Source organism: Hypanus sabinus, unplaced genomic scaffold (genome assembly GCF_030144855.1).
Source record: "Hypanus sabinus isolate sHypSab1 unplaced genomic scaffold, sHypSab1.hap1 scaffold_316, whole genome shotgun sequence".
NCBI classification, from domain to species: domain Eukaryota; kingdom Metazoa; phylum Chordata; class Chondrichthyes; order Myliobatiformes; family Dasyatidae; genus Hypanus; species Hypanus sabinus.
This window is the reverse complement of record NW_026781227.1, coordinates 121,390-133,941: the sequence shown is the minus strand read 5'-3', so window position 1 is coordinate 133,941 and position 12,552 is coordinate 121,390. Positions and strand designations below refer to the sequence as shown.

Sequence of the window (12,552 nt, the reverse complement as noted above, 5' to 3'; positions counted from 1 at the left end):
AGTTTTGGTTCTACATATTTACTTAGGTGGTTGATTAGAGCAAGCAAAATTACAAAGCGTCCCAGAATGGATCACAGGATTCACAGACTTCTATTTGCCTACCATCAGGCATTTTGTTAAAATTCCCTCTTGTAATCGACATTCTCTGAGGAACACTAATCAGAACACCCTTCTTGGGTACATTTTGCTTTTTATTTCAATAGGTAGCTTCATTTCTGTGATAAATATCACAAACTTTCCATCCACCATGGATACAAAAAAATTAAAAACTCAAAATCTGAACGTTGAAAACGTTTGAAGCCTTCCTGTTCACAGCAACAACTTGAAAATGATTACGGCTGTTGTCCAGTAAGAAGCCAAGAGATTTGCGGTCTCCCTGATGGGATTAGGAAGTGTGTAGGGACAGTATGTCCATAGTGCAAATAAGGAATGTAAGCCGGAAAACCTTGATTATTGAGGAGATGGAGATTATCAACCTCCCTCCACCTTCTTATTCTGGTTAATGCTCCGTTCTCACCCATACAGAAGGCTCTCGGCCCAAACGTAGACTGTATATACATTTCCATGGATACTCCCTGATCTGCTGAGTTCCTCTTGCATTTTGCGCCCCTTGCTCGACAAATGTCAATTCAAGTTCATGTTTATTGTCCTTCAACCATACACTTGTATACAGCTGAACAAATCATCGTTCCTCTTGGGCCAAGGTGCACAACGCAGTAAATGTAGTCACAGTACATATAGTTATAATCCAGCACGCACAGTCACAAAATAAACTGACCACAAATCACTGAGTGTCACGGCCTGAAGAGTGGCAGTTTTGTAGAAATTGCAATGTATATAAGACATATAGACCTCCGTTAGTCTCGATAGACCATGGATTAACACCTCGGAAAGTCTCCTGGGCAGGGATTTTTTCAGGAAAACCAGGAGTTGCCCAAGCTGAAAGTCTAACATCTATAGGCCACCAATATTATCCAAGGGAAGGGCATATAAGACAAATATATATGACATGTAATTAACCAGTATAATGTTACAGGTATGATTATTATAAAGCAAGTAGTTGTATAAACATGTGAAACAGCAGCAATAACAGATGAAAAATGACCAGTGCAGGATGATTGTGTGCCCGTCAGCTGGGAACTGGTTCGGAGGGAGAGTCAGTGCATTCATATAGGGTGTACGTGGATGCTGGTTATAGGTTTTATATCTGGATTAGATATACAGAACAGACTAGTCCTATGCTGTCCTCTCACACGAACAATTGCTGACTAACGTGGGTTCAATGTGAAAATTTGTACTGATGTCTCCGCGGAGAAATGCAAACCAACAACCTGCAATGTAAGAGGCACGTGTTCTGAACTGCCTACTGGGCTCAGGTGCGCAAGTAACCTTGCTTTCTATGGGAAAAAAAAATGAACACGTAAGTCATTGAAAAGAAAAGACGAAAAATATGTTCCCATTGCGGATGGATAACTGGTTGGAACACAATTCCTTAAAGCTTCGTGAACTTTAGCTCCCATATCCACACGGGCATTTTTTATCACCGACTCTGCTGAGTTTCTGGGAGAATCCGGGAGTCTCTGAGCTGAAGCTGGTTTGTGCCACACCAGACAGTCGCACTCACGCAAACGGCCCTGCGGTGACTGGAACTCTGTGTCATTGACATCCCTTTCTCCAGCTGCGAATTTCATGCAATTGCTCTGACTATCTTGGCACATCACGTAGATCCCAAAACGACAATCGGCAGAGACTTTGCCTGTGTTATGCAGTCAGATTCAAACCACTAACTGAATAGATCCCACGAATCCCACACTATTTTCTCATTGTAAAAACCAAATCCCACACTATTTTCTCTTTGTAACCACTGCCTTCATCCAATTTTGGTACATAGAACAGTACAGCTCAGTACAATACAGGCCGTTTGGTGTGCCGTTGACCTTTTAACATATTCGAGCATAGATTAACATTTCTCTTCTACATAGCCCTCCATTTTTCTTTCATCCATATGCCTGTCACAGAGAATCCGAAATGCTCCTAAAGGATCCGACTCTACCACCACTTCTTGCAGGTTGTTCCACACACCCACCTCTCTCTGTGTAATTTAGCTATCCCTGAGATCCCGCCTGTACTTTGCAGTGTTCCTTGAAGTTTGAAGTGTTCTCCCAACACTTCAAAGTTATGCTCCTTATACTGGCCATTAGGCTGAGTGCTGGCGCATTGGTATCTGTGCCGGACTCCGGAGCGAAGTTTCCAGAGAAAGAATCCAAGTCGGGACCCCTTCTGCATGCCTTCTATCCGTACCCGGTTAAGCATCGAGCTGGTCATTCGGCCTCGTAGATAAAATAAAGGGGTCGTATCAGGAACGCTTATACTATGATTAATCGGAAAGGAGACCAATCCTGACACCACGCGCCAGACCGGAATGGCTGACAATCTGGTGCTTCAATAGGTAGCTTCCATTCTGTGATAAATATCATAAACGTTCCATCCATCACGATAAAAAAAAGTTCAAAGTTCAAAATCTGAACGTTGAAAACGTTTGAAGCCTTCCTGTTCACAGCAACAACTTGAAAATGATTAAGGCTCTTGTCCAGTAAGAAGCGAAGAGATTTGCTGTCTCCCTGCTGGGATTTGGAAGTGTGTAGGTACAATATGTCCATAGTGGAAATAAGGCAATGAAAGCCAGATATCTTTGATTATTGAGTTGATGGAGAGTATCAACCTCCTTCCACCTTCTTATTCTGGCTAATGCTCCGTTCTTTGCCATACAGACGTATCTCGGCCAATAATTATAATGTTTATTCGTTTCCATGGATACTCCCTGAACTGCCGCGTTCCTCTTGCATTTTGCGCCACTTGCTCGACAAATTACAATTCAAGTTTATGTTTATTGTCCTTCAACCATACACTTGTATACAGCTGAAGAAAACATCGTTCCTCTGGGGCACAGCTGCACAACACAGTAAATATAGTCGCAGTACATATAGTTACGATCCAGCACTCACAGTCTCAAAATAATATCAGCACAAATCACTGAGTGTGATGGCCTGAAGACTGGCAGGTTGCTAGAATTTGCAAGGTATAAAATACATATAGGCCTCCGTTAGTCTCCGTATTCCATTGATTAGCACCTTCGAAAGTCTCCAGGGCGCAGGTCTGGTCAGGGTTTTTTTTTTGCGGAAGACCAGCTGTTGCCCAAGCTGCAAGTCTCCCCTCTCCACGCCAACAATGTTTCAAATTCTGAACTTTGAAAACGTTTGAAGCCTTCCTATTCACAGCAAAAACTTTCAAATGATGAAGCCCGTTTTCCAGAAAGAGGCCGGGAGATTTACGGACTTCCTGATGGGTTATGGAAGTGTGTATGGACTGTATGTCCATAGTGAAAATAAGGCAATGAAAGCCAGATAACTTTGATTACTGAGGTGATGGAGAGAATCAGCCTCCCTCCACCTAATTATTCTGGCTCATTCTCCGTTCTTTCTTATACAGAAGTATCTCGCCCAAAACGTAGACTGTTTATTCATTTGCATGGATACTGCCTGAACTGCTGAGTTCCACTTGCATTTTGGGCCCCTTGCTTGACCAATTACAATTCAAGTTCATGTTTATTGTTCTTCAACCATACACTTGTATACAGCTGAACAAATCATCGTTCTTCTGAGGCAAAGCTGCACAACACAGAAAAAAAATGTCACAGCACGTATAGTTACGATGCAGCACGCACAGTCACAAAATAATCTCACCACAAATCACTGAGTGTCACGGCCTGAAGAGTGGCAGGTTTGTAGAAATTGCAAGGTATGTAAGACAAATAGGCCTCCGTTGGTCTCGATAGACCACGAGTTAGCACCTCGGAATGTTTCCAGGGCGCAGGCCTGGGCAGGGTTTTTTTGTAAGACCAGCTGTTGTCCAAGCTGCAAGTCTACCCTCTCCACGCCAACAATGTTGTCCAAAGGAAGGGCATGTAAGACATATATATATATATATATATATATATACATAAAACCAGTATAATGTTACAGGTATGATTATAATAAAGCCAGCAGTTGTATAAATATGTGAAACGGCAGCAATAATAGATGACAAATGACCAGTGCAGGATGACAGTATGCCCATGAGTTGGGAATTGATGCGGTGGGAGCGATAGGGCATTCAGATAGGCTGTACGTGTGTGCTTGGACAAGCTTTTATATCTAGATTAGTTCTACAGACAGTCTAAAACTATGGAGTCCTCTAACATGAACACTTGCTGACTGAAGTGGGTTCAATGTGAACATTAATACTGTTGTCTGCGCAGAGAAATGCAATTCAACGACCTGCAATGGAAGAGGAACGTGTTCTGAACTGCCGACTGGGCTCACGTGCACATGTGACCAAGGATTCTATGGAAACAATTGTGAAAACGGTAAGGCATGGAAAAGAAAAGACAAAATATATGCTTTGAGTACGGCTGGATAACTGTTTGGAACACAATTCCATAAAGCTTCGTTGAGGACAGCTCCCATTTCCACACGGGCATTCTTCATCACCCACTCTGCAGAGTTACTGGCAGATTGACTGAGTCTCTCAGATGAAGCTGGTTTGTGCACCACCGTACAGTCGCACTCACACACACGGCCCTGCGGTGACAGGGACTCTGTCTCTTTGACATCCCTTTCTCTAGCTGCGAAATTCCTGCCTTTGCTCTGAATAACCTGGCACATCCCGAAGATCCCAAAAGCACAATCGGCAGAGACGTTGTCTGTGTAAGGCAGTCCGTTTCAAAACACTACCTGAAAGAACGCCGCAAATCCCACACTATTTTTAGTAACCACTGCCTTCATTCCTATTTGGAACATTGAACTGTACAGCACAGTACAGTACAGGTCCTTTGGTGTGCCGTTGACATTTAACATATTCGAACATAAATTAATCAATCTCTTCTGCATAGCCCTGCATTTATCTTCCACCCATATGACTCTCTCAGATTTTCAGTAATGCTCCGAAGGGATCTGGCTCTACGACCACATCTGGCAGGTTGTTCCATACACTCACCACTTTCTGTGTAAATAAACTATCCCTAATATACCCCCCCCCCCTGTCCTTTGCAGTGTTCGTTGAACTTTGAAGTGCTCTCCCAACACTTCAAAGTTATGCTCCTTATATTGGCCAGTAGCCTGCCTGGTGGCACAATGGTATCTGTGCCGGACTCCGGAGCGAAAGTTCGACAGGTCGAATCCAAGTCGGGCCACCTTCGAGCATGCTTTCTCTCCGTGCCTGGTTTAGCATCGAGCTAGCCACACGGCCTCGTAAATAAAAAAAAAAAACAAAGGGGTCTTTTCAGGAACGTTCATACCATGGTTAATCGGAAAGGAAACCAATCATGACTGCACGCGCCAGGCCAGAGTGGCTAACAGTCTGGTGCGACAGGCGCAAAAAAAATAGGTCATTTCCGTACTGGGAAATGTCTTTGGCTGTCCACATGCTCTATACCTCTTGTACACCTATAACAAGATGGATCGCATCATCCTTCGCTACAAAGAGAAAGGCCTTAGCTCTCTCCACCTCTCTACGTAAAAGATGCCCTCCAATGCAAGCGGCTTTCAGCTTACTTTACATTCACTAATAGTTTTAGTTCTTCCGTATTTACTTAGGTTGTTGATTAGAGCAAGCAACATTACAAAGGGTCACAGAACCGATCTTAGGATTCATAAACTTCCATTTGTCTACCATCGTGCTTACTGTTAATTTTGTCTCTTGTAATCTACATGCTCTGAGGAACACTGAGAGGCATTCCCTGATTGGGTACTTGTTGCTTTGTATTTATATAGGTAGCTTCTGTTCAGTGATTAATCTCGTAAACTTTCCATCCAGCATGATACAAAAAGAAATCAACCTTCAAAATCTGAACTTTCAAAATGTTTGAATCCTGCCAGCACACAGCAGCAACTTGCAAAAGATTAGGCCTGTTGTCCAGTAATAAGCCGAGATATTTACGGTGTTCCTGATGGTGGATGGAAGTGTTTAGGTACAGGATGTCCATAATGAAAATAAGACAATGAAAGCCAGTTCAATTTGATTATTGAGGTGATGGAGAAAATCAACGTCGCTCCACCTACTTATTGTGGCTCATGCTCCGTTCATTCCCATACAGAAGTATCTCGGCGCAAAACGCAGACCGATTATTCATTTCCATAGATACTCCATGACCTGGTGAGATCCTCCAGCGCTTTGTGCAACTTGCTCGACCAATTTAAATTCATGTTCAAGTTTATTGTTCTGCAACCATACACTTGTAAAAAGCTGAACAGACCACCGTTCCTCTGGGCTCAATGTGCACAACATTATAAATAGTGTCACAGAACCTATAGCTACGATCCGGCGCGCACAGTCACAAAATTATATCGCCACATATCACTGAGTGTCATTCCCTGAAGACTGTAAGTCTGATAGAAATTGCAAGGTATATAAGTCATATAGGGTTCCGTTATTTTCAATAGGACAGGGACAAGGAAGTTTTCCAGGGAGTAAGCCCAGGCAGGGTTCTATGTGTAAGAACAGCATTTGCCCAATCTGCACGTCGCCCCACTCCACGCCAGCAATGTTGACCAAAGGTTGGGCATTCTAAAACACCTATATATGACCTGTGTATAACCAGTATAATGTTACAGGTATGATTATAATAAAACAAGCAGTTGTATAAATTTTTGAAACAGCAGCAATAACAGATGAAAAATGACCAGTGCAGGATGAGAGTGTGCCCATCAGTTGGGAAGAGCTGCGTAGGGAGCTTTAGGGCATTCAAAGAGTGTGTACGAAGGCACTTGGACAAGGATTTGTATCAGTATTAAGATATACAGAACAGGCTAATTCAATGAAGTCATCCGACACGAACGCTTGTTGACTGAAGTGGGTTCAAGGTGAACATTTATACTGTTGTCTCCGCAGAGAAATGCAATTCAACAACCTGCAACGGAAGAGGAACGTGTTCTGAACTGCCGACTGGGCTCAGGTGCGCGTGTGATAAAGGATTCTATGGAAACAATTGTGAAAACGGTAAGGCATGGAAAAGAAAAGACAAAAAATATGTTCCTATTGCGGCTGGATAACTGGTTGGATCAAAAATCCATGAAGCTTGGTTGTCGTTAGCTCCCATTTCCACACGGGCATTCTTCATCAGCCACTCTGCTGAGTTACTGGCAGATTGAGTGAGTCTCTCAGAGGAAGCTGGTTTGTGCCCCACCAGATTGTCGCACTCACAAACACGGCCCTGCGGTGACTGGGAGTCTGTCTCATTAACATCCCTTTTTCTAGCTGCGAATTTCCTGTCTTTGCTCTGACTAACCTGGCAGATCCCGAAGATCCCAAAATTACAATCGTCAGAGACTTTGTCTTTGTAAGGCAGTCCGTTTCAAACCACTAACTGAATGGGTGCCGCAAATCCCACACTACTTTCTCTTTGTAATCACTGCCTTGATTCCAATTTGGAACATGCAACAGTACAGCACAGTACTAAGGCCCTTTGGTGCGCCGTTGACCTTGTAACATATTTGAACATAAATTGAACCTTCTCTTTTACTTTGTCATCTATTTTTCTTTCACCCCATATGCCTGTCTCAGTGTTTCAGAAATGCTCCTAAAGGATCTGGCTCTGCCACCACCTCTGTCAGGTTGTTACAAACACACACCTCTCTATGAGTAAATAAGCTATCCCTGACATTCCCCCTGTACTTTTCGTTCTTCGGAAAAATTCGAAGTGTTCTTCCAAAACTTCAAATTTATGCTCCTCATATTGCCCATTAGGCTGATAGGTGGCGCAATGGCATCAGCGCGGGACTCCGGAGCGAATATTCCCGAGATCGAATCCAAGTCGGTCCACCTTCGAGCATGCTTTCTATCCGTGCCTGGTTTAGCATCGAGCTAGCCACACGGCTTCGTAAATAAAAAAAAAAAAATAAACAAAGGTGTCGGTTCAGGAACGTTCATACCATGGTTGATCGGAAAGGAGACTAATACTGACAGCACGCACCAGGCCAGAGTGGCTGACTGTCTGGTGCGAAACGCGAAAAAAATTGGTAATTTCCGTACTGGGAAAAATGTCTTTGGCTGTCCACTTGCTATATACCTCTTGTACACATATATCAAGTTGGCTCTCATCCCCCTTCGTTCCAAAGAGAAAGGCCTTAGCTCTCTCAACCTCTCTTCATAAAAGATGCCCTCCAATCCAATCAGCTTTCAGCTTACTTTATATTCACCAATAGTTTTCGTTTGTACATATTTACTTAGGTTGTTGATTAGAGCAAGCAACATTACAAATGGTCACAGAACGGATCATAGGATTCATAAACTTCCATTTGTCTACCATCCTGCTTATTGTTAATTTTGTCTCTTGTAGTGTACATGCTCTGAGGAACACTGAGAGGCATTCCCTGATTGGGTACATGTTGCTTTGTATTTCTATAGGTAGCTTCTGTTCAGTGATTAATCTCGTAAACTTTCCATCCAGCAAAATACAAAAAGAAATCAAACTTCAAATCTGAAATGCCAGAATATTTGAATCCTGCCTGCACACAGCACCAACTTGCAAAGGATTAGGCCTGTTGTCCAGTAGGAACCCGAGATATTTACGGTAATCCGGATGGGGGATGGAAGTTTTTAGGGACAGGATGTGCATAGCGAAAATAAGGCAATGAAACCAAATCACTTTGATTATTGAGGTGGTAGTGAGTATCAACATCGCTCCACCTTCTTATTCTGGCTCATGCTCCGTTCTTTCCCATACAGAAGTATCTCGGCCCAAAACGTAGACTGCTTATTCATTTCCATAGATACTCCATGACCTGCTGAGATCCTCCAGCACTTTGTGCCCTTTGCTCGACCAATTTCAATTGAAGTTCAAGTTTATTGTTCTTTAACCGTACACTTGCATAAAGCTGAACAGACCATCGTTCCTCGGGGCCAATGTGCACAACACAGTAAATATAGTCACACTACATATAGTAACGATCCAGCACGCACCGTCACAAAATAATATCACCACAAATCACTGAGTGTCATTGCCTGAAGACTGGAAGTTTGATAGAAATTGCAATGTATATAAGACATATAGGACTCCGTCAGTCTCGACGGGAGATGGATTAGCACCTTGGAAGGTTTCCAGGGCGTAAGCCCAGTCGGTGTGTTTTTTTTTTTTTTGGAAGACCGCAGTTGCCCAAGCTCCCCTCTCCACTCCAACAATGTTGTCCAAGGGAAGGGCATGTAAGACACATATATATGACATATGTATAACCAGTATAATGATACAGGTATGATTATGATAAAACAAGCAATTGTATAAATTTGTGAAACCGCAGCAATATCAGATGAAAAATGACCAGTGCAGGATGAGAGAGAGCCCGTCAGTTGGGAAGAGCTGCGGAGGGAGCGCTAGGACATTCAAGCAGGGTGGACGTTGGTCTTGGACAAAGTTTTATATCTGGATTAAATATACAGAACAGGCTAATTCTATGAAGTCCTCTAACTCTAAATGCTTGCTGACTGACGTGGGTTCAAGGTGACCATTTATACTGTTGTCTCCGCAGAGAAATGCAATTCAACAACCTGCAATGGAAGAGGAACGTGTTCTGAACTGCCTACTGGGATCAGGTGCGAATGTGATCAAGGTTTCTATGGAAACAATTGTGAATACGGTAAGGCATTGGAAAGAAAAGACAAAAAAAATATGTTCCTATTGCGGCTGGATAACTGGTTGGAACACAAGTCCATAAAGCTTGGATGACGTTAGCTCCCATTCCACACGGGCATTCTTCATCACCCGCTCTTCTGAGTTACTGGGAGATTGAGGGAGTCTCTCAGATGAAGCTGGTTTGTGCCGCACGAGACAGTCGCACTCACAAACCCGGCCCTGCGGTGACTGGGACTCTGTCTCATTGACATCCCTTTCTCTAGCTGCGAATTTCCTGTCTTTGCTCTGAATAACCTGGCAGATACCGAAGATCCCAAAGGCACAATCGGCAGAGACTTTGTCTGTGTAAGGCAGTCCGTTTCAAACCACTAACTGAATGGATGCCAGAAATCCACACTACTTTCTCTTTGTAACCACTGCCTTCTTTCCAATTTGGAACATGGAACAGTACAGCACTGTACAGTACAGGTCCTTTGGTGTGCCGTTGACCTTGTAACACATTCGAACATGAATTAAAACGTCTCTTTTGCATAGTCATCTATTTTTCTTTCACCCAGATGCCTGTCTCAGAGTTTCAGAATTGCTCCTAAAGGATCTGGTTCTACCACCACCACTGTCAGGTTGTTCCATAAACCCACCTCTCTCTGAGTAAATATACTATCCATGAGATTCCCCCTGTACTTTGCGGTGTTCGGAGAACTTCGAAGTGTTCTTCCAACACTCAAAGTTATGCTCCTTATATTGGATATTAGGCTGATTGGTGGCGCAACGTCATCAGCGCCGGACTCCGGAGCGAAGGTTCACGAGATCGAATCCATATAACCACATAACCATATAACAGTCACTGCACGGAAACTGGCCATCTCGGCCCTCGTTGTCCGTGCCTAACTCTTAATCGCACCTAGTCCCACCTACCCGCACTCAGCCCATAACCCTCCACTCCTTTCCTGTCCATATACCTATCCAATTTTACCTTAAATGACACAACTGAACTGGCCTCTACTACTTCTACAGGAAGCTCATTCCACACAGCTATCACTCTCTGAGTAAAGAAATGCCCCCTCATGTTTCCCTTAAACTTCTGCCCCCTAACTCTCAAATCGTGTCCTCTCGTTTGAATCTCCTCTACTCTAAATGGAAACAGCCTATTCACGTCAACTCTCTCTAACCCTCTCAAAATGTTAAATACCTTGATCAAATCCCCCCTCAAACTTCTACGCTCCAATGAGTAGAGACCTAACTTGTTCAAACTTTCTCTGTAACTTAAGTGCTGAAACCCAGGTAACATCCTAGTAAATCGTCTCTGCACTCTCTATAATTTATTGATATCTTTCCTATAGTTCGGTGACCAGAACTGTACACAGTATTCCAAATTTGGCCTTACCAATGCCTTGTACAATTTCAACATTAAATCCCAACTTCTGTACTCAATGCTTTGATTTATAAACGCCAGCATTTCAAAAGCCTTCTTCACCACCCTATCTACATGAGACTCCACCTTCGGGGAACTATGCTCTGTTATTCCTAGAACTCTGTTCCACTGCATTCCTCAATGCCCTACCATTTACCCTGTATGTTCTATTTGGATTATTCCTTCCAAAATGTAGAACCTCACACTTCTCAGCATTAAACTCCATCTGCCAACGTTCAGCCCATTCTTCTAACCGGCAAAAATCTCCCTGCAAGCTTTGAAAACCCACCTCATTATCCACATCACCTCCTACCTTAGTATCATCGGCATACTTACTAATCCAATTTACCACCCCATCATCCAGATCATTTATGTTTATTACAAACAACATTGGGCCCAAAGCAGATCCCTGAGGCACCCCGCTAGTTACCGGCCTCAATCCCGATAAACAATTATCCACCACTGCTCTCTGGCATCTCCCATCTAGCCACTGTTGAATCCATTTTATTACTCCAGCATTAATACCTAACGACTGAACCTTCTTAACTAACCTTCCATGTGGAACTTTGCCAAAGGCTTGGCTGAAGTCCATATAGACTACATCCACTGCCTTACCCTCGTCAACATTCCTCGTAACTTCTTCAAAAAATTCAATAAGGTTTGTCAAACATGACTTTCCACGCACAAATCCATGCTGGCTACTCCTAATCAGATCCTGTCTATACAGATAATTATTAATACTATCTCTAAGAATACTTTCCATTAATTAACCCACGACTGATGTCAAACTGACAGGTCTATAATTGCTAGGCTTACTTCTAGACCCCTTTTTAAACAATGGAACCACATGAGCAATACGCCAATCCTCCGGCACAATCCCAGTTTCTAATGAAATCTTAAAGATCTCCGTCAGAGCTCCTGTTATTTCTACACAAACTGCCCTCTAGGTCCTGGGGCAATCCTGTCAGGACCCGGAGATTTATCCACTTTTAAATTTCTTAAAAGCGCCAGTACTTCCACCTCTTTAATTGTCATAGGTTCCATAACTTCCTTACTTGTTTCCCACACCTTACACAATTCAATATCCTTCTCCTTAGTGAATAGCGAAGAGAAGAAATCGTTCAAAATCTCTCCCATCTTCCTCGGCTCCACACATAGCTGACCACTCTGATTCTCTGAGGGGCCAATTTTATCCCTCACTATCCTCTTGCTTTTAATATAACTGTAGAAACCTTTCGGATTTACTTTCACCTTATTTGTCAAACCAACCTCATATCTTATTTTAGCTATTCTAATCTCATTCTTAAGATTCCTTTTACATTCTTTATATTCCTCGAGCAATTCCTTTACTCCTTGCTGCCTATATCTATTGTAGACATCCCTCTTTTTCCGATCCAAATTTCTAATATCCCTTTTAAAACCATGGTGCTTTAACCTTTCCTTTCAACCTAACAGGAACATAAAGATTCTGTACCCT

General features: G+C 43.0%; 1 protein-coding gene across 1 annotated transcript in view; it reads left to right on the top strand.

The window, feature by feature from the left end:
• The window catches only part of LOC132388400 (uncharacterized), an 83,613-nt gene that overhangs the window by 40,418 nt on the left and 30,643 nt on the right, over window positions 1-12,552 (top strand). The window contains exons 15-17 of the mRNA XM_059960752.1: window positions 4,298-4,405; window positions 6,928-7,035; window positions 9,561-9,668. Coding sequence (XP_059816735.1) covers window positions 4,298-4,405; window positions 6,928-7,035; window positions 9,561-9,668 — 324 coding nt within the window. The remainder of the gene's footprint in view (window positions 1-4,297; window positions 4,406-6,927; window positions 7,036-9,560; window positions 9,669-12,552) is intronic.